General features: G+C 29.6%; 4 protein-coding genes and 1 pseudogene across 5 annotated transcripts in view; 2 read left to right on the top strand and 3 right to left on the bottom strand.

Annotated features, from left to right (window-relative positions):
* Positions 1-2,612: 2,612 nt before the first annotated feature.
* On the top strand, positions 2,613-4,060 carry LOC149880215 (uncharacterized; annotated as a pseudogene).
* A 3,189-nt stretch (positions 4,061-7,249) lies between these two features.
* Positions 7,250-22,828, top strand: part of LOC149880212 (uncharacterized) — a 37,251-nt gene continuing 21,672 nt past the window's right edge. Inside the window, exons 1-2 of one of the 2 annotated variants that reach the window (XM_090070909.1) lie at positions 7,250-7,379; positions 7,719-7,776. In XM_090070909.1, coding sequence (XP_089927035.1) covers positions 7,731-7,776 — 46 coding nt within the window. In that variant the 5' untranslated portion in view covers positions 7,250-7,379; positions 7,719-7,730. Of the gene's footprint in view, positions 7,455-7,553; positions 7,777-22,828 lie in introns of both variants that reach the window. The other variant, XM_090070910.1, reaches the window with a different exon arrangement.
* On the bottom strand, positions 8,858-14,336 carry LOC145183718 (uncharacterized). Its single transcript, XM_090070914.1, has 2 exons — positions 13,982-14,336; positions 8,858-9,066 (listed from the first exon to the last, which is right to left on the bottom strand). Exons 1-2 carry the CDS (start codon positions 14,206-14,208, stop codon positions 8,976-8,978), a joined length of 318 nt encoding a protein of 105 aa, XP_089927040.1. The 5' UTR covers positions 14,209-14,336; the 3' UTR covers positions 8,858-8,975.
* Positions 9,801-12,125, bottom strand: LOC145186398 (uncharacterized). The gene is made up of 2 exons (XM_090070907.1): positions 10,419-12,125; positions 9,801-10,206 (listed from the first exon to the last, which is right to left on the bottom strand). The coding sequence occupies exons 1-2, from the start codon at positions 11,721-11,723 to the stop codon at positions 9,853-9,855; spliced, it is 1,659 nt and encodes a 552-aa protein (XP_089927033.1). The 5' UTR covers positions 11,724-12,125; the 3' UTR covers positions 9,801-9,852.
* Positions 11,977-12,719, bottom strand: LOC149880214 (ARL14 effector protein-like). Its single transcript, XM_090070912.1, has 2 exons — positions 12,446-12,719; positions 11,977-12,308 (listed from the first exon to the last, which is right to left on the bottom strand). Exons 1-2 carry the CDS (start codon positions 12,696-12,698, stop codon positions 11,977-11,979), a joined length of 585 nt encoding a protein of 194 aa, XP_089927038.1. The 5' UTR covers positions 12,699-12,719.

Below are 22,828 nucleotides of genomic sequence, written 5' to 3'. Positions count from 1 at the left end.
TTATCCCATGACGAGCTCGATATAGCCTTTAAATCTTTAAAAAGAAATAAAGCTATTGTTGCTGATGAAGTAAGTGGTAACATAGTTGCAGAATGTTATGAAAGTCAGAAAGATATTCTTCATAAAGTGTTTAATGCATCTATAAAACAAGGAGTTTTCCCGGATCAATTGAAAATTGCGAAAGTCATACCAATTTACAAACAAGGCGATAAAACAAATATCAACAACTATCGCCCGATATCGGTTCTTTCAACTTTTTCAAAATTATTGGAAAGAATGATATATAATAGAATATTTAAATATTTTGACCAAAATAATATACTATATTCCAAACAGTTTAGCTTTAAAAAAAATATTTCAACTGAGCACGCAATTATTCAATTTGTTAGGGAAATCTCAGAATCTTTCGAAAAAAACAATATACCCTAGGAGTCTTTATTGATCTCTCGAAGGCTTTCGATACCATTGACCATAAAATATTGCTTAAAAAGCTCGAATACTATGGAATCAAAAACAACATGCTAAAATGGTTTCATAGTTACTTTTCAAATAGAAAGCAATTTCTTACCTATAATGATGGCCTTCAAAGTGACTATACTGAAATAACCTGCGGTGTTCCACAAGGCTCTATTCTAGTTCCTCTTATGTTTTTAATTTATAATAATGATTTAAGCAAAGCAGCTAATCTTTGGAGTATTATGTTTGCTGGTGACACAAATTTGTTTTATCAAACAGTAATATTAATGAGCTGTTTTCTGATATGAACAAAGAACTTAAATGCGTATCTGAGTGGTTTAAATGTAACAAACTGACCTTAACCTTGATAAAACAAAATACATTCTATTTCACCCTATATCTAAAAAACGTTTTTTACCAACAACTATGCCAAAAATTATTATTGATGAACTAGAAATAAAAAAGGAAACTTTTACTAGTTTTCTTGGCATTTATCTTGATGAGAATGTTACATGGAAACCACATATTGACTACATTTGTACAAAGGTTTCTAAAAATATAGGAGTACTCTATAAGTCAAGAAATTATTTAAACAAAACCATTTTAATCCAACTCTATTACTCATTTATACATAGTTGTATTAACTATGCAAATATTGCTTAGGGAAGTACAAGCAAAAGTAAGTTGCGTACTCTTTACCATCGTCAGAAACACGCAATGCTCTTAGTTTGTTTTGAAAATCGACTTACGCATTCAAAGTTTTTATTCAAAAATATAAAAGTACTTAATATTTATGAAGTGAATGTATATAAAATATTATGCTTTAGGTTTCAATGTAAAATCAATCCGTCCTTAGACGTTTGTAAAGATTTTATTACCTTAAAAACAAAAAATAAGTATACACTACGAAATGATAACTTACTCTTTGAACCCTTTTGTCGAACAAAATTCAATCAGTTCTGTATAGCTTATAGTGCACCCAATCTCTGGAACAAAATTGTTTTACTTAATTTTGATTTATCAATTACCTTCCCAGTCTTTAAAAAGAAATTTAAAAAATTCATTCTCTTTAATGACAATATGTTGAAATACTTTTAAAAATAAGAAATTTGTATAAACACGCTCTTTTGTTTTTTGTATTTTGTCATTTTTATTTGTCTATATTTATTAATGGCTTAAGCTATATTCTATTATAACTTTTTATGGTTCTGGCGACAAGATCATTAGATCTTCTATCAGATACCAAGTTTTTATTTAAATTAGTCTATATATCACGGATTTTATTGCATCACGAAAGCATATATCTCGGATTTTGATGTATTACGAGAACATATGTCATGGATTTTGTTGTATTACGAGAGCATACATCATGGACTTTATTGTATTACGACTAATTAAATGTAAAACTGAAAGAAAAAAAAAAAAAAAAAAAAAAAACGAATGAAAAAGTTTTTATTACAAAACACTTTAGCATTCAACCACTTGTTTTGTAGAGTGACTGACCCCCATTCAAACGTCGTGATTATGTGATTAATACATGTGTAAACTTATACAAAAGGAGAAAATGACCTAAAGAAAAGTAATATGATATTTCTAAAATTAGTGAAGAAGAGGTTAACCATTCCTTAAAAAAAGTTAATGAGTAAATTAGTCACCGACCGAAGTTTGTTTGTCACCTTCATAAATGAAGTTTAGTTTTAATCAATAAAAACTGAACATTAAATACATCACTGAGTACACTTTTCCACTTCTAAATTTAAATAAGGAATATAGTATATATATATATATATATATATATATATATATATATATATATATATATATATATATATATATATATATATATATATACACACACGCACATATAACATAAATATAAAACCATTATTTTCGTACGCAAATACCTGAAACGATGAAATGAAATTTGTTTTTGAAAAATGCTTTTGTCCAAGGTATAAGTTCTATTATTACCTAAAAATTACCAATTTTACGGTAAATTTAAAAAATCCGTAAGAACGCATTTTTGAAAATTACCTAAGTACGTATAATTTTACTTTACGCAAAAATTTTTCGTATGCGCGTCTTTTTTTCAGGGCCCTGGATCCTTCCCATTTAATGAATATGTCAAAAATCATAGAAGTAAAGAAGGGCTGAAAATGCATATTTCCAAAAAGCACACCAACAATATCATCAATGATGAACCTGCTGATAATCCAGATTTTAACACCGATATATTGTTCTTACTATTAAAAAAAGTGTCTTGCAAGAAGAAAGCTCAGTTTATAGTGATAAAATAATTGAAATTGTTAAAAAACTTCAGATTGACCAGAAAAAAGCTGAGATTCTGTTTAATAGAATAATTGGGATTTGTAGTAAAATTTATCTAAAAAGTTTGAACAAGTTTTATGCAGATTATTTTGGCATAATAGTAATCAACAGTAAGCAAATTTTGGCGCTACTACAATTTCAGCCCCACCCCCTCCCCTTCTCTAATTTATTGATTGATTCTGATAGAGAATTTTATGCTGATTTAAGAATCGCATAAAAACATTGGTCTCAAAATCAATGGGAAAGTGTTCTAATCTGAAGTTAAAAGTATAAAAATTTACCACAATGGCCACACAATATTCGCCATCTTGAATTCATACACAATATTCGCCATCTTGAATTCAATAACTTTATGGTTGAAATTGTTTTCAGTCGCAAAACATTGCCAGTCTGGCTTTTACTATAAAAAAATTCCTTTTGGTTTAATATAGACAAGAAAGTTCTTTCCAGTGCTATTAGGCAGATAATCGAGTTATAAAACATGTCGCTCTTGCGAAAATGCGATTTCTTATATTATCTTTATAACAGAACTTACGATTTTTTTTTCCATAAAAAACTTTTTTGTTATTATAAAAAAAGGTAATTGGAAAGGCAAACTTTCATGGAGTAATAAAAAAGGAATTCCTTAACGTTCTTTGTAAAAAGTGTTTTTAATAACTTTGTCTGGCTATGAAAATTGCCGTTTTTGATTTCACAATCTTAGGCATGAATTATAATGTATGTTACGTTCAATGCAGACAGAAACCTAATTACGGTAGTAGTCAAACAGGATATGCTGTTGCAACTTGATCCCAAAAGTTCAAAAACCAATGACCGGAAAATCTCTACATCCACATAAATTCGTATAAATAACCAGGTTGTTAATACTTTTAAAAGATAACTTTTAAACAAAAAAAATCATTTTTCAAGATGGCGAATATTAGCAATTATGGCACTTCCTATTGATTTTGAGACCTTTGTTTTTTTACGATTCTTAAATCAGTATAAAACTCTCTATCAGAATCAATCATAAAATTATGTGGGGGTTGGGTGGGGAATAAAGTGTTGTAGCGCCCAAGTTTTTAGTTGTGATGCTGAATATGAAGATGATGCTATATTATCATAAAGAAAACTTGTTGATAGCATAGCACCTTACTATAGGGCTAATATATCTAGTGTCAGTAATAAGAAATTAAATAGATAACTAATATGTCAAAGGGAAAAGCATGGATTGTAATATCTTGGAGGCTACTGTATCCACAAATTAAAAAAAAATCTAAAGTTTTTGAACAACTAATGACACAACTATACAACAAGTAATTTCTACATTAAAAAGTTACCAATATGAAACAAAAAATATACCAGACTAAAAACTTATCAATGCTTTTAGCCATAGAGGACTCTCTGGTTTAAAAATTCCGTATGAGCAAATATTAGTCATTGCAGAAAAAGCATTTTATTTATATACACCCAGCAAGCACACAACGTTGAAACAACGTTGAAACAACGTTGAAACAACGTTGAAACAACGTTGAAACAACGTTGAAACAACGTTGAAACAACGTTGAAACAACGTTGAAACAACGTTGAAACAACGTTGAAACAACGTTGAAACAACGTTGAAACAACGTTGATCGACGTTGATCACCGTTATTTCAACGTTGTTTCAACGTTGTGTGCTTGCTGGGCAGAACAATCAAAATTAACTAAATGCACAGACATAGATTCATTTTCTGAAAAAAACATTATATGATCAAGATATAGATGAGTTTAAGATTTGAAAATGATATACAAAAATCTACTTTGCGTTCAATACTGGGATTATATTTTAGAGTTCGAAGTCATTCATTTCTCAGAGACATTGTTAATAAGCACAAAGCAATTAAAAAAAAGAGGGGAACTATCAAAAGAAGAATTACGTACTGATATAAATCATATAAACTGAAAGACAACCTATATATATATATATATATATATATATATATATATATATATATATATATATATATATATATATATATATATATATATATATATATATATATGTATGTATGTATGTATGTATGTATGCATATATGTATGTATGTATGTATGTATGTATGTATGTATGTATGTATGTATGTATGTATGTATGTATGTATGTATGTATGTATGTATGTATGTATGTATGTATGTATGTATGTATGTATGTATGTATGTATGTATGTATGTATGTATGTATGTATGTATGTATGTATGTATTTATGCTTGTATAAGAGCCTCTGGTATTTCTAGTGTTAAGCGAAACACTTCTTTGGATGTGTTATTGCATCAACATTGTATCAAAACTGTTTAGCATCAGGGTTATCTAAATGGCGCCCTATTTCTCATTGAGCAGTGAAATATTTCTCTATTAGATCTCGACAAAATTTATTAGTAAGAACACTTTCCACAAATTTATTATTTAAAACAGGAGTAATAATATCTCCGCACCTGGTGAAGTTTAATCATTATTCTGTTTGATGATGCACCATCTGTGACTACAGAAGCTAGATAAAGACTAAATCCTTTTTCTAAAATGCATACTGCATCCCAAAATAAACTATATAGTTGCACTGCTGTGGCAGTGATGGTAGTAAAATATGCAGCATTTAGTTTGGCTCATTGTGACCCATGACTTTCTTTATTTTTGAGTAATCCCTAATTTGTTTTGTCAATTTTCTTCATAAGTTTGAATTTTTAAGTAAAAAACTGTAGTTAATATTAATAAAAAATGATATTGAATGATGATGATTGTGTATCCGAATAATGTGAATTTACTTTAAAATCTATACAATTGTATATGGCACTTGCTGTCTTTTCTTGAATTTGCACACCTATAAATAATTGATAACTTTAAAGTACATTAATTAAATTTGTCATAGTTAAATTTTGCATACTTCTTTTGTAGTCTGAGTAAAAAGGATGAATTCCAGGAATCATACATCCATATACTGTCAAATTATATCCTAAACTTTCATCTGTTGTTATCTCAAATTCTTGGAGAACAAATTGATTTGAAAGATTTTTCAAAACAAGTTTTTCATTTTCTTTCACATCCGTCCATTTAAAGTTTTAATTTGGAATTCGAATTAAAATTACAGTTTCTTATTGACACCTAAACCCAATACTGTTTATCATAGTACTTAGTTGATTTTTTTAGGCTCAGATAAGATAATCTTTCTTTGTTCTAGTGAAGTTGTGTTGCAGCTTTTTATAGGTAGTAGTAGAGTTGGTATTACTCCATCTTTCATGATCTATTTTAAGACAAATATCTGAAGATAAAAACATTTGAAATTTACACACACACATAAACACAAACACATGCACACGCACATACACACACACACACACACACGCACGCACATACAGATACACTCACTCACGCACACACACACACATACAGACATACACACACAAACTCATATAGCTTATTTATAACTGACGTGTTTTAAAATCATCCGCCTTAAAGTACTTTTCACAATCAAAAATTGTTCCAGAGTTAATCTGCTCTTTAAACACCTGGTCAATTAAACGTCCTTTAGTTATTGAATTTAAACATTCAGATCGCCAACTTTGATAAGCTTGAATATTCCTACACCCTTTGTTCTTTTTGATGTTCCACTGTTCGTTATACTGCAATTAGCTCCTGGCATATTTTCTTCATAAACACTGATCAAATTTTTTGATATACAAAAAAAATCACTTATAAATAATCACTACAGGTATTTCTATTTTTGTATCAAAAATGTGAAAAAATAGATTTTTCGAAGTATCAAGACTAGTTAAGACTGTTAACTATGCTTTCATGGCTTTGCAGTAACTTTCACTGTTATTTGCGAAAACACGATAAAAAGCCATTGAAAGAAACCATTTAATCTTGTTTGGAATAAAAATGTTTTTATTTTTCATTTAGAAATAGTTAAAATGTTTTTGTCAAGTATAATTTAGTTTCATTTTGAGCCTCAAAAAAAGGATTTTTTAGTTAGAATTAATTATGTTGTGAAAAAGTATTCAGCAAAGTATCGCCTTTTCTCGTTTTTAAAGCAGAGGAGAAGTTTTCTGTAGAGTATCTTCATAATTAGTTTTGTTTCGCATGATAAGGTTTTGACAAAGGTTTTTTAGGTTTCGTGATGTCTTGGTTTAAGCGAGACCAGTTTTGAATAACCTTTGTATTGGTACCGGTATCGGAGCAGCGATACTGACACTAGACAAATTAGTTATTGCTAGCTTCATTATTAAAAATTTGCTAACTTAATTGTTAAAAACTAATGCTAGCTTCGTTATTAAAAACGTTGGTTTTTTGAATGTTACTTGTGCATGCGTTCAAATACACCATTACTGAATGGCGCCTTAAAGCTCATCCTGCCTGACTCTTGCGTGACTTTAAAGCATTTCAAGCAAGATATTTAAAGCAGTCATTTCCGGATTTATTAAGTTTAAATTTCAAACCAAATTCAACTTTATTGTTACTGAGATTTAATCTCTGTGTTAGCAACAATAGATATTTACACTAAGCAAAAAATCATCGTTTAATACTAATTTGTCTTTCAAGCAAATCAGAAGGCATCAACCTTTATTTGCGCTTTTCTCTTTCGGTAGTTTTTAACTCTTTTTTTTTATGTTTAAAAGTTATCAAAGTTTTTCTTTCCACTTTATTTTTATGCACTAGTGTATGAATATATAGAATATAAAATGAATATATATATATTCATACACTTTTCCATAAATGTTAAAATGAAACTACTTTCATTTTAACATTTATGGAAAAGTGTATGAATATATATATATTCATGTTTTTCTACTTATGTTTTTATAAATAAGGGGAAATAGTAAAATAGAAAATCACTTGAAATATGAGCTTTATTGCTATTAGTGAAAATTGCTAATAGTTTACTACTTTTGCTTATAGCTTGTTATTAAATTTTTGCTTATAGATTGCTAATACTATGACGTCGAACCTAGGCATATTCCGAGAAGATTTTCACCATAAGGGTACGTTTACATTTTGTCCTAAAAAAGTTAAGTTGTCCTGAAAATAACAAAAAGGCCTTTTCAGTTGATCTCATTTTTCGACCATACCTTAATCATAAAACCCATTTCCTAGAATTATTTTTATCAATGGTCGATTTTTTTAACCATTGAAACTTTTCATACATGCAATAGAAAATTGAACAAATAGTTGACCATATAAATTTCCATTTACACAAATTAGGGGGGGGGGGGGGCCAAAGTTCTGTATATTTTGTTTAACCAGTCATTCTCAATTAATTTTTTTAGAAAAGTTTGAAAAACAACTCAGTTTTTTCTATTTTTTTTTTGGTTGGCCTTCTACTTCTATTTAAACATTTTTAAAGATACATAAAAAAAAAAAAAAAAAAAAAAGCACAAAAGAAAAATCTTTGCAGCGGTTTTTTTGCGTACAGGTAAAAGGACCTCAGAATGCAGTGGGACCTCAGAATGTCAGGTTTGAATTTAACTAACATAGAACTCGATTTTTTTAATTAAATTCTAAAAGTGTTGAATAATCTGATTAAAGAATATAATGTTAAATCATTAACAAAAAAATATTACAAATAATCCTTACAAAATAATCTAAACTACGAAGACGTTGAAAATAGTCTATAAGCAATAAACTTATTTTTTTTAAATAATTTTAAAAATTTCAATCCCTTCTAAAAATAAGTTTGCAGAACCTTATCAGAAATGTTGCCTTAAGACTCTAAAAACAGTGCTAAAAAGATGCGTGCGCAGAATAAGTCCAATTTTCTTAAAATCGCTTTTTAAAATACCTAGCATTTTGAGGTGCTGCACCTAACATTTTTAGGTACCAAATCAAAAACTATACAACAAACTTAAGTTATTACTTTGTATCATTTTTTTTTTATAAACTGGAGGGTTTCATCGTGATTGTAAATTTTAGTGGTATCTATATATCCCTGCCATACACCTGTTTCTAATTGATTTGCATCAATGAAAATATTACATTCTATAAGTTCTTCAGCTAATTTGTTGAGGTGTTTACATGCAATTGCTTTTGTGCAGTTAAGGGCACGATTTATGGATACAGTTCCTTGTCTCTTTTTGGTTATGTACTTTTGATATTTTGCATCCCAACGCTTCCAAAAAGACTTGCTAAGCTTCTTTGTTCGGAGTGCTTGTTGAGCATTTGGTGATAGCTTAGTGATCTGACGTCAACGAAGGTTTCTACAGGCTTGCTTTCTTACTTCCAAAACATTCAACATTATCCTTGTCAACTCCAACCTGTTCAAACCTTGTAGGCACCTAAATATATCATTGAAATAATAATACAAGAAAGGGTAAAAAATTTTCAAAAAACACAAAAAAACACAAATCTGCACCCTACATCACCAAACTTTCTGATATTTGGCACAAATGTTTAGAGACATAACTTAGGAAAGACTGTAAATTTTTTTTATAAAATTCTTATCCGTTTAGGATTTACAGCAACTTGAAGTTTGTTTGATTTTGACTGAAAAATGAGGGGGGAAAAGTGCCAAAAATGTTTCCGTTTATTATTACCCTTATATGGTGCTTTTAGTAATGCTGCGATTCTGAAACTTGGTACCAAATGAGCTTAAAACCTGCTAAGTCCAAAAACTTTAGTTTTGTATCTCTCGAAGCAAGGCAATGTAGTTTATTCTAGGATTCATAAAATGTACCTAATAATGACAATAAAAAAGGGCATTGACAACTATAGCTATAAAAAAATCTGACTGATAGAAAAAAAATTTATTTTTATTTTCTTAAAGATAAGATGTATATCAACTTTACAAACCAATTTTTTTTTGGCCTTACGTTTACTTGAGGAGTTGTTAAGGTTTGATATGAACACCAAATTTTTTGATATTTTAAAAATCAGGCAATCTATCCCAATTTTCTACAAATTAATCAAAGTAGAAATTAATATTTTAGTTACTTAATTGTTTTTATTAATTTTTTAGAACAAAATAATAAGGTATAAAAAAACCTTTTGAAAAATGAATACTCAATTTAAGTGATTTTATATATGCTTTTCATTCACATTATTTATAAATTGTACAAAAATCTCTATTTCCTAAGGAAAACAATTTTTTTCAAGTCGTCTTTGGCTAAATAGTAGCAAAGCCCTGTTTTTGTAGTCGGTACTTCAACTTTGCAAATGATTTGGACATTTGGAACCCAGCATTGGCTATCCACTGATGGCCATTTAAAAGACCGTGCAGGACCATTTGGACACATAAATTTGACAAGCACATCTTTTTCTTCTAGATCAATGTCTTCAATGACTCCTATCCACCACTTTTGCTCATAGGAAACACAGGCATAATCACCTGGTACTAAGTTTACAGTTGTTACAGGGACGCTTCCAAAATCATGAATGAAAGCAAAATCTTCATCAACACTGCATAGCTTTGCACCTATCTAGAAAAAAAAAGCAACATTTATTCCGTTTTACTTATTTTGTTAAACATGTTTTTTTAAAGGCATTAAAAAAAAATTGTAAGTCCAAAATAAAACAAAAATACTTTTGACGATGATTCCACACAAATAAAAAATCTATTCGAGTTTATCAATAAAAATTATGCATGTTTTTTAAAGATGAGAAAAGGTATGTTAAATATATATATTTAAACCTTTTGATGGCCAAGTGGTACAAACTGGTGGAAACTACGTGTTCCAGGTATGGTATTTGCAGTATCCAATCGTTCCTTAAGAGTGTTTCTCACCAAAGTTAAATCTTCTGATGATATGTAAATGAAATGTACACCTTCAACGTTTTCATTGCAATATTTGAACATTGCTTGTGGAGATAAAGTATGATTACCCATATCTCTTTGCAAGCTTGCTAGTGTTGCTAAACGTTTGACTGTACCATCTATCCCATCACAAGGTTGCTTACCGTGACTAGTTGCAAAAAAGTTCCATTTAGCAGAAAGACCAAAATCTTCAAGATGGAAACAAAGATTCAAAATATTTTTACAATTCTTGTATTGATCTGCACACCCATCCGAAAAGTATTCAATATTTTTTATATGAGGTAGATTTGTTTTAATATCATTGCTGACAACATCAATAATTTTGTAAACCATGTTCACATCATGTATCATAGCATCTGAAATAATACAATAAGATTTGTGGTTGAGAAAACCCTCTTTTTTGAAATAGATAATCACAGGATGTAGTGTACATTGTAAATTTGTCCAATGAAAGCTTTGTACTTTATCCTGAACTACAAATTTATAGTTTTCTGAAAAATCACCCAGAAATAATGCTGTTAACTCATTCATATCTTCCTTTCTTGATCTCAGGTATGATGCTTGACTCTTAGCTAAATATGAGTGTGGTGCAAGTTTAGTCAGTTTTTTACATACTAATTCAATGTATTCAGACACTGGCTCTTTATTATGTGTTAAGTTTGACCTATCTGTTGTTGTCCACTGATCAAATTCTACTTCATCGTCATCTTCAAACTCTCCAATTAAATTATAAAGTTTTTCAACCAATGCATTCATAGTTGCTGGGCATCTTTCACATTTACGCATCATACAGTCTTTATTAGTCATGTCACATACAATATAAGGTAACAGTTCTTTGTATGTCACACCAAGAGGATGTAAAAGCAGTTTTAAATTCTGATGAATAGCACAGACACATACTGAATGTGTTCCTGAAGCACCAGCAGTAATACACCATTTTGGTCGCAATGTGCAAAACCTTGAAAACCCTATTTTTATTTCTGGGTTCATGGTTTTGAAAGCAACAAATAATTCCTTTAAATTACATAACAGCAAACATTTTTGCATGTGAACATTTTTCTTTATGCTTACATAATCCTTTTTACCAGGCATTACACGACTATATTCATCATCTTCATAAAAAGACTTGACCAGTTGAACTGTTACATCAGGAAGAATTTTCCCTAATTTAGGATTAGGCATGGCTAAAATACCTTTTTCTAATGCTAATTTACGTGCAGTTCGAGCGACATAGTTTGTTACATGTAATGTTTCAGAAACTTTTTTTATTAACCAGTCAGTTGGAGCAAGTGTTGTCAGTTGTATTTTTTTAGATGTTGCTGTAGACTCTGCAATTTTATTAGCTTACAATACTATCATGTTATCAAACAAGTTTGCCTTTTCCATATACTCATTACCGAAACCTGACTGTTCTTCAAAACTTTCTTCTGGTATATTAAGGGAAGTGGCTACTTTTTTTTTTAATGGAGGTTGTTAATGCTGTCAATTTTCGTTTACTTTCTCTAATTTTACCTGACTTATGCAATCCTTTGACCTTAATAGGAGATATTCCAGCAACTGTAAAGTGTGTATTTACACCCTGTTTTTTATTTTGAATGGATGTTTCACTAACAATATCAAAATCTTCATCATTTTCACTCATACTTTTTGATAAATGTTTCATAGCTTTACTTCGATAGCTTGGACACAACTTTTTTCCAGGTATAAGATTTAAACCTACGGTTTCTGCTTCTAATACAGTATGCATTGTAATCACACGAAGAGATGCTGAAAAGAAAATGTACTATATTACTCAAATACTATAACATTAATTATACTATTATTATAAAACAATGAACAAATCCTAATAAACAACTTATTAAGAATGGTATTACCCATTAAAATGTAAATGGATAAACTTTTACCTCTACACGCTTTTTTGTGAGTCAGAAATGGATTACAGCAACTTTTCTGATTACTCTTATATCTCACTATTAACATATCACGATGATGTGTGCATATACTAGTAATTTGTTCTTCTTTCAATTTTGTTCGTTTTACAAGTAATTTAAGATCATTCCTGTCAATATCTTCAATGAGATTTCTTACTTGGGTATATGATTGTTTATAACAAGCTCCATAATCATTTACAAATGAACAATTGATTTTGTTATCCATATAAAACTATAATGAGGAATTATAATCTAAACACTTAAATAGAAGAAATCTTCAATACAATATTCCTAATGAGCAAAGTACACTTGATCACAAACAATATGATTAAAATAAAAATAAAGTTATATTTATAAAGAACATTTGCTTGAACAAATAGCTATTAGTTTTAATAGACATACTTTAAATGCCTAATTATCTACTAATTATTGTCAATTCTCTACTAATTATCTACCAAGAATTAGGGTGAAAGTAGATTATAACTAAATATAATTATATTTAGTTATATAATTTCACAAGGTAATATTTATTGGATATTATTATGTGTACTTGTTATTTTATTACTTACTTAATTGATGAGATAATCACTATTTTATTACAATAAAACAATCAATAAAAAAAAAACATCACATAAAATTATTTAATTTAATTACATAACTGTTATGTAATGAAAATAACAAATTTGTAAGTTTACAAAATATTTAACAATATTTTGTAACAATTTTGTAAAAATTTAAATCACATAACACACATTCTGCTGTTTTTTTTAATTAACTGACTCAAATTTAGATTAAAAAACAAATATAATTGTATTTAGTTCAAAACCAAAATGAATTTGCTCACTTATTTTTTTAAAAATTTTTTCAGAAAAATTGAAAAACCAAAACATCAATAACTCCTCTGCAAAACATAAGGCCAAAACAAAATTGGTTCGTAAAGTAGATATATGTCTAATCTTTAAGAAAATTAAACCCAAAAGTTTTTTCTATCAGTCAGATTTTTTCTAGAGTTATAGTTGTCAATGCTCTTTTTAATTATCATTAGTTGGTGCGTTTTGTAGATCTTGAAATAAACTATATTTTGTTGTTTTGAAAAATACAAATCTATAATTTTCAGATTAAACAGGATTCAAACTCCTTTGGTACCAAATTTTAGCTTTGCAAAATTACTACAAGTACCTTATAAGGGTAATAGTAAACGGACACATTTCCGGCACTTTTCCCCCCTCATTTTTTAGTCAAAATCTAGCAAACTTTAAGTTGCTGTAATTCTTCAAGGGATAAAAAATTTTTGAAAAAAATTCACAGTCTTTCCTAACTTACATCTTTACACTTTTGTGCCAAATTTCAGCGAATTTGGTGATCTAGGGTGCAACCCTTTGTTTTTTGAAAAATTTTTACCCGAAAACTAAATAGTATAAGTTTAGTTTTCTTAATGAACAATATTAAAAAACCAGGATTTTATTACAGTTTATAAATTTTCATTTCTCAATTATGTGTAGATATTACCTATTCTTGTTTCTTATATAAGAGACTAACGACTCTTCTTCATCTTTTGTAAAAATTGAAAAATATTCCTTCTCGTTTCCAGTTACAATGACACCATCAATTCGTTTATTAATTGTTCTAAGATCCTTAATTAGTGGAAATTTTCCTGAATTGACTGTGGCCCAACCACATTTATTGTTGATTTGGCACCACTTAACTGCTTCCTCTAACTGCTTACTTTTCATCATTATGACATCTCTTAGAACATTGCATCTTGATTTGCTTGTTGGTTCTAAAGGACTTTCCCATTTCTTATTTATTCTTTACTGAAAGGAATATCAAAACACACTTTTGTACTTGCACTTTACTTTAGTAAACGCACTTTAGTTTAATTTATTCATTTTTTCAAAAGCAAACAAAAAAAACACACTAAAGTGTGTTTTGAATGAAGTTTTGTGACGAAACTATAAGCAGAATATTCATTTCATAATGTCGAGAAGAAACTGAATGCAAACAACTTTTTTTTTATATGTTAATTAGCTTCATTAACCTAGCGTTTTGAGGTCCCTCAACCTAGCATTGTGTAGTGGAATGCAAAAAGTATAAAAGATAAGTGAACAAAACATTTAAAAATATATTCAGCATTGAAAATAAGTAATATATGCTGAAATTCATGATTAACTAAGCAATATTGGCAACAATACTACCTATTATTAAACCTGGCATTCTGAGGTCCCTAACGAAAAAAGCATGTCCTAAATATTTATCTAAAGGCATATGAAAAATGTATTAAAAACTACTAAAATTTTTTGGCAATCTAGCAGGAGTATTATTTCAACTCTCAAAAGTAAAAACAAAGTATATGCTCAAATATTTGGGGATTAACAAAATCTTTAAAAACACCTAACATTTTGAGATCCCTTTACCTGTATAAAGTTACGCAACTTTATTTTAAAATTTATGCAATTTAAATTTTGATTGGATAAATTTGAATTAAAATGAATAATAGTTGCGTTTTAAAAAAAAATGTTAAAAAACTTTTTTTGTTAAAACGTAACACTTATATATACTTAAAAAATAGCTTATTATTGTTAACTAAATTTAGATATCAATTAAAATGAAAAAAATTGTAACAAGACGTAATAACAAACTAGTTTTAAATCAAAATAAACAAACTCCTTTAGAAAGTCTCCCTGTAGTTAATAAATTTTATCATACAAAGTTGCCTTTACTCAGAGATGTTCTTGCACTTGTCTTTAACAAAGTCAACAATAAATTATCTTTTGAAAGTGCTTGTCGAAGAGTTGTAAAGTTAGTAGAAAGTCATTGGACAGAGCGTAATTTCTACACAATATCATATCAGACCATTTTAAAACGTCTGCAAAGTAAAATCAATGAATATCGCTACTTAAAAGGTGTTGACAAAAACAAGCAAGGTGATAGTTTTTTAAGTAGATGTATTTCTATGAATGAATCCCTTAAAAAACTTTTTGACATTCTCTGCTTTAATCCAGAATTTCGTGAAAAGCTAAAGAAGTTTTTCGGTATTTCAATTAATGCTGAAGACTACTCGTATCTAGAAAACATGCGCGGTAACAGAAATTTTACATGTCAAAATGTTGATAAAACTTTCCATCAAAAATTTGTTAGTGAAAAAAGAAAAATGGAGAAAAAGATAAGAAATCAAACAGCAGTTTATCAGACAATGTACGTTGATAATGATCATAGCGAGTTAAGTGAATTTGAAGATGAAGATGAATTTCTTGAAAAAAAATTAACAAAAAATAAATATCAGTTCTTTGAAAAAGACACTGAACCAATTAAAAAAAAGAGAGTTATGTTTGTTGATGTAAGTGAACCAAAACAGCCATACATGACGAGATCAAAATCAAAATTAATGTTTGAAGATAGTTCTCACAATACTTATGTTCCACCTAATGTCCGACAATCAAAAAAACTTAGTCATAAGTGATATCTACCATGCATGTGCAGAGTTAGATGGAGATGGATTCTCGATGAGGGAAATGCAAATTGCACTGAAAGTAATCGGCAATCGAATTTTTGAAACAAAATGGAAAATTCCAGATGAAACTGACCGTATATCAAAGTACGATAAAAATAATTGTGAAGCTATTGAGAACACATTTATTGATTGTAGTACACTCCCAACACGCAGTGCCATTCGTAAAAAACTAAAACAGATGCACGCTTATTCTCTTGGCTTGATTGCAGACAGAGTTGTTCAAGCTAAAAATAGTGGCGATATAATAACTCACGCAACTGACTCTACCACTCGAAAGCATGTTGGGACCTTTGCACCTTCTGGTTTACATATTAAACGAGAATGTTATTTTCCTTTGCCTACATTAGCAATTGCTTCAGAAACTACAGCAAATATTGCTGATGGAATAAAAACAACATTCGAAATGTTACAGGAAACCTCAAAATACACCTCAGAAGAACTATACCAGAAGGTAGATGTTCATATGACTGACAGTACTGTTCATAATATAGGAATATCTAAAATCACAGCTGATATACTCGATAGAGAAATTCCTGCTGGTCGTCTGTTTTGCACTTCACATACAGCTTTAGGTTTTGACAGAGCTATTGAAAAAGTTCTAAATCAAATTGAAAATGAAATGAATATGGATAACCTTTTCAAAGGCTTTCTGTTAGATATATCTATTAACAAAAGTACGGAAACGTTGTCCTTAACCTTTCTCTCATGGGTACTAAACTTGTTTGGTCCGAGTTTTATTCAAAAACCACGGAATTATTATAAAGAATTTAAAACTTTTATGCAGAGTAAAATCAAAGATATTTTTCTTTTTGAATTTAAAGATGTTCGATTTGAATGTCTTTCGAAATGTTCTTCTATAGTTTGCTTTCACTGGGATGACTTTAAGGAGTTTTTAGACCAACATGAATATATTACAAATAAACTTGCTTGTTTAGTCCGAGATTCTATGAATTTTGATTACCTTATAGTTACTGTAGTCGTAATAGCAACTTTTGGAATGCAAGTCATTTCACCATTTTTCTGTAAAACTAAAGGTAAAGCCACGCATTCTAAACTGCAAATATTCTTTAGCAAGATGCATTCAAGCTTATCTAATGATGTCATAAATCAACAATTCTTTGAATTTAAAGAGCCATGAGTTCAAGGAGTATCAAAGAGACTATTTGAAAATCTCATTAAAGAAGATTATGGCTTAGAAGTTGTTGATGTAGCTCGAAAATACGCATCAAAAAACTTTGATGATTGCATTATTCTTGCAAATATAGTTCGGCAAAGTTTAGCTAAAATTCTTCAACACCAAAGAGGAAAGCATTATGGGTTTGGAGAAAGAAACAATGATCTGTTACCTGATGAGTATTACGTTTTTAATCAAGCCGTTGGAGTTGATAAAACAGTTACAAATAATATTGAACTTGAGCGTCTGTGTGGAACAATATTCAAATAATTTAAGAAATGAAGATTCAAGTAATTTAGAGCTATTTCGGAAAATGGGTCCTATTGTTAGAAAAAATGAAAGTATAGAATACAGTTGGAACCAGCGACAGATTCAGCTGAGACAAAGCGGCTTAACTAAAAAAGAACAACAAGCTTTACATCAGGTGTCCAGGAGAAATTCTATTTTAACTTGTTTAAGACTACAAGGCGGCCCATTTACTTGTGGATCAGATGTAAGTGAATATATTGAAAAAGAGCAAGATCTGATAAAATGCCAAAAACGATTGAAGAATGAAGTGATTTATTTTTGAGATACAAGTAGGTCATTGCCGCGGAAATCAACTCTGTTTAAAATCATGATTTTTGATAAAAATACAAAAAAGCGCCGTCTTATGTCTATAGAAGAATATGCTACTAATTTGAAGGTTCTACTTGGAAAGTCATCACAGCAATCCACAATCACCTACGATGAATTCCACAAAGTTATTTTGCACTTTCAATAGAGATCGAAACCAATTATTATTAATATTGGACTATCTTGATGATGTGCCATGTCTAATTTTTTGTGTTATTTATAACTAGCCATAATGATAACATATTTTATTAATAAAATGAAAAAAAATTTAATATGTGTTTTACATCACTTATATTTGAAAATAATGATGATTTCATTTAACTTAACAGTAAATTTTTTTGTGAAAATAATCACAAAATAATTGTTTAAAATTGAATTAGAAGGCTAAATATTAATAATGAAGTAAAAAAATTGTGAAATTTGAAATCAGCATAAAAAATTAATTAAGAAAAAGTGGTTAAACTACAAAAAATCTAAAAAAAGTTAATTTTGGACCCCCCCCCCCCCCCAACACAATGATAAAAGTTAACCACGCATTAAATTGCTACAGAAAAGTCAAATTTTTCTATTTTAATTATAAAAGCAACCATAAAATTATGGATTAATTGGCGGTTAAAAATAAAAATGAGTTAGTCGAGCGTGCTAAATTACACATTCATTTCAACCAAAAAAGCAACTATAAACACATGAACTCAACCATAAACACATGATTTCAACCATTTATTATAATTGCAACAGAACAGTAACATTTCTCTATTGAAACCATATAAGCAAACATAAATAATCGATAAACTATAAAGCGTTGTATTGACAAAAGGTAATATATCATTTTTGTTAAAAATAATAAAAATTATTATGGTGGAATGTCGAAGAAATGTTTATCATCTATCCAAGAGTTAAAGTCAATACCTTTCACTAATTACTTTGATTTGGTTTTTCTCAATATCTTTTTAATCCGAAAAAAATATTCTTTTGTCTTTTGCGTTTCTTCTTCATAAAACTTTCATTACAATCTTTAATCTTATATGTGATTAGATTAGTAATTTGTACTTCAGACACTGTAAACACTTTTCCAATCCATTTTGTTTTGTAAGCCTTTTTGAAGACATTTTTCTTGCTTATTTTTACTATATCACCAACAGAAAACTTTGGTTTAGTTTCGGTTTAGCTGTTTTAAACTTTTCTGAGTTGAAGTTTTTTCTCGTTATACTTTCAATCTTCTTTAAGCTTGCATCAAAAGGAGTCACTTTAATAAAAGAATGAATAGTATTTTTATATTCTTTGACTAGGTCATCCAAAACTTTTATATAAAAATTAGTTGAATTATTGCTGAAGTATTTTCACATTTTTGCTTTGATTGTACTATTCCATCTTTCTACTTTACCAGCTTTTTCTTCATTATTAGTATAGTAAATCTCAACAATTATGTGTAAATCTCTTTTATAACGAATATCTTCTTAAACTTCCGTTTACTTCAAATCAATATTTCTTCTGACTTTTGTTTAACTCTTTACTTCTTCTGTTTCTTAAAAACTACTTTTTTATTTTATCTTTTTACTTTTCTTTAAAACTTTCTTTTTAATTCTACGTAAAACTTCGTCTCCCTCTCTTAGACTCTGCCTTCTCCTACTGTAAAACTCAGTTTCCTTTCTTCCTGTAGAACTCTTTTTTTGAGCTTTTAAAATTTTTTCTTGCTTTCGGTTGCGATACCTATTCATGATTGATTTATATACGGTTGAATAAGTCTCCGTGTTTACGTCTATTCCCAGTCGTTGTTATTAAATTTTCTACTTTCCGTTTATCGTTTATTTACATAACCTGTTGATAAGTTATTGTGTGTACGTCTATTCAAATCGTTGTTTTTAATTTAACTCTTCCTTTGTCACAATATTTTCTATTGCTTTGTTTATGCAACACATCAGCCAATTAAGACATATTTGGAGGAGCTTAATCCGATGAATCAACGGAGCAAAGATCAAACATTTTATTTTTATGTTTTTTTATATTTTTGGCTTTTTTGAAGATATATTTATAACTATTCTAAATTTCATTGGAATGGCTATAAATATATTTTCAAAAAAACTAAAAAAACAGGATTATCAATGCTATCCATTTCTTCCAACATTTATTTTTCACAAATATTTTTGCAAGTTGATATATCCTTATTACATAGATACCATACATCATGATGGTATGAACCATTATCAAGTTTACTCCATACTTTTGGAGTAAGATCCTCATTCAATATTACCTCTAGTTTTGTACCACGTTTCAGTAAAATGACGATCTTGCAAATGCATTTCAAAAGTTAGCTTGTTAATAATAGAGTTTAATACAAGTCCACCTTCAGCCTTTGATATTATTCCACCTTCAGTCTTTGAGTCATGAAGCGTCGTAGCTTTAACTAAAAAAGATTTATTGGGAGAAGCGCTCACAAATCCAGTTTTTATACCACCACATACGTTAAATCTTTCTCTTTTCATGTTGCGATCATTTTGGAGAGTTAAAACTTCGCCTTCAGATTAAGCAACTTTTCTTACATTTTATGCCATACATTTTTATATACAACATATATTTTGAAATAGCGCTTTAGACGCATTTAACTATTTCAGATCATTGATGTTCGTATGCTTGTGTATTCATATAACACTGTTATATGAACACACTAGCGTATGAACATCAATGATCTAAAAGCATCTATACCAGCTCCCTCACTCGTAAATAGTCTAGCCAGCATCCTTGAAATGCTATCAGAGAATCCATTCTTTTTTTTAAATCCGCGCTTTTTGCTAATAAACATATTTTTATAAGAGTAGCATTATTTTTTTGTAAGAATTTGCATCAAAGACTTGCTGCCTTTTCAACTCATTACAGATCAAAACAAGTTCATTCTTTAATCCTGTGTTATCACCATTTTTAATAACTAATAGCAACTCAAGTCTACATAGTAAGGCATTTGGGTCACTGTTTTTGCTCTAACACCTTTACCAGTTTGGATTTATTCCAAATGGGTTTTATCCATTCGTAACTTCCGTTTTCTCTTGCAGTTGCACTCTCCTCGTCGTTATTTCTTTTTAGTACATTTTTACTTTTCAAAATATCTGAATGACTTTTATTATCTTCATTAATATATTTTTTTCCATTTGGCTATTTCATTGTAATTAATTTCCAAAGACCTTGAGTGCCTCCTTACTCTTTATCATCTACTGTTATTGTTGTATGTTATCACTGGAGAAACCGACTTCAGCGTCACCTATGCAAAATTTACCATTACTCACTCTAATATCAAAAGTTTTGTCAGAATCATTAGCTACTAAATTTTTTAAATACTTTGCTGCAAATGGAATAACTAGATTGCATTCTACTTCAGATTTACAGCTCTGCTTCATCTTCGGAGTTCTAAATTCTGTAAAGTTAAAAAATTCATCACCTAAAGCAAGTGAATTGTTATCTCAATCTTGTGCAGATGTAATGGTTTTCATTAAAGTCTTATTTTGCTTATTTAATGTTTTTTTTTAAACCAGTAATACGCTCCTTTATTGATAATAAATGGTTAATGATTGATTTACTCTAGAGCTGTGCGAGATTAGGTTTTTTACCTTCAATTAAGTTCGGTCAAGGTTATTAAAATAATTTTATTAATTGGCCTTTATGTAACTGACAACTTTAAAAGTTACATTAAGTATTCTCATCTAAATATCTTTAGACGAACAAGTGTGTGTACATTCAATTCATTAAAAAAAACAAAAAAAAACTCAAGACTAAGTGTCAACATCAACAAAGCATACTTATCCTAATGCTAAAAGTCTAAAAACTCTTATGAAGAAAGGTAAGTTCTTCTAAATGCTCTAATAGAAGATTGCAGCGTTTAATGGAAATAATGTTCCCAGATGTTGAGTTCAGACGCTCTGAATTGACACTGGTTGCTGAGATTGCCAGAAATAATTGAGCATGCTTAGCAAGACAAAATTGACATTTTGTTTTAGCTTCCCCATCTCAGTGGACAACGATTGCGCCCGATTGCCATATCTTTCAAATATGCCTTCACATCATCATCAAGCGCACTCGTACTTGACACATCAGCAACATTGTCGCTGATTGCAGCTACTCTCATCATGTTATCAAGAGATTCCCACAGGGCTGTTGATTATGTTTCCAGTGTAGACTAAGTGCTGAGACTGGGCTGGTTTTGGTCCTTAACCTGGTACTATTGGAAGTCCATTGAGTAATTCACGAAGCTTTGATAAACTGGCTGCCAGCATTTCAGGTTGTATGCATTAAAGTGACTATTACCAGGGATCTACCAACGGGCAAGCTGCATCTTGCTGAGCCTAATAAAATAGTACAGAAACTGTAAGATAGTTCAAGGAATATAGATAATTAGATGTTAATATGATATTTCTTCCATAAGGCGTTGAACCATGTAATAGTCTGAATTCCAACGCGTTGATACACTCATAATGAGTACACGTTCATCTCTTTTTAATTACCTTTGTTGTGCATAGAACAATTGAAATTGATTGTTGTGCATACAACAATTGAGATTGAATCTGTGATGGTAGTACGAGATGATTTTTGTACATTTCGTTTTCATGCTATTTATCCCTTCAAATTCGAATACTGCATCATTAATTGATAATTGAAGCGTATGAGCAAAGCAAGGTAAGTTCATAAGTTTATGGCACTTTTTTATAGCTGCTCTCATATTACTTCCATTGTCTCGAAAAACGTATATTGGTACTGCTCTCGGTAACGGCCAGTCTTTAATTGACTTCTCAAGAGATTCTAATATTGCTTCACCTGTATGTGACACAGCCACAAACGGTTTATTCTCCAGTGTGTATGATGGTATTTGAAAATCAACAGTTAAATATATAAAACAAAAAGATTTATAGGAATCCTGTGAGCGAGAAGACCATATGTCGATAGGAAAGAAAAAGGATGGCATGCTAACAAACTCAATAATAATGCGATCAATCTTTTATCGTTTCAAATTTTTATGCATAGCACAATACTGAGGGAAAAAGTGGTTCTACTCGGAATACGATACTGAGGA

Source organism: Hydra viridissima, unplaced genomic scaffold (genome assembly GCF_058129835.1).
Source record: "Hydra viridissima isolate aposymbiotic clone 2 unplaced genomic scaffold, HvirCarnegie_v1 scaffold_13, whole genome shotgun sequence".
In the NCBI taxonomy this organism is placed as follows: Eukaryota; Metazoa; Cnidaria; class Hydrozoa; order Anthoathecata; family Hydridae; genus Hydra; species Hydra viridissima.
This window is presented reverse-complemented; position numbering and strand designations above follow the sequence as displayed.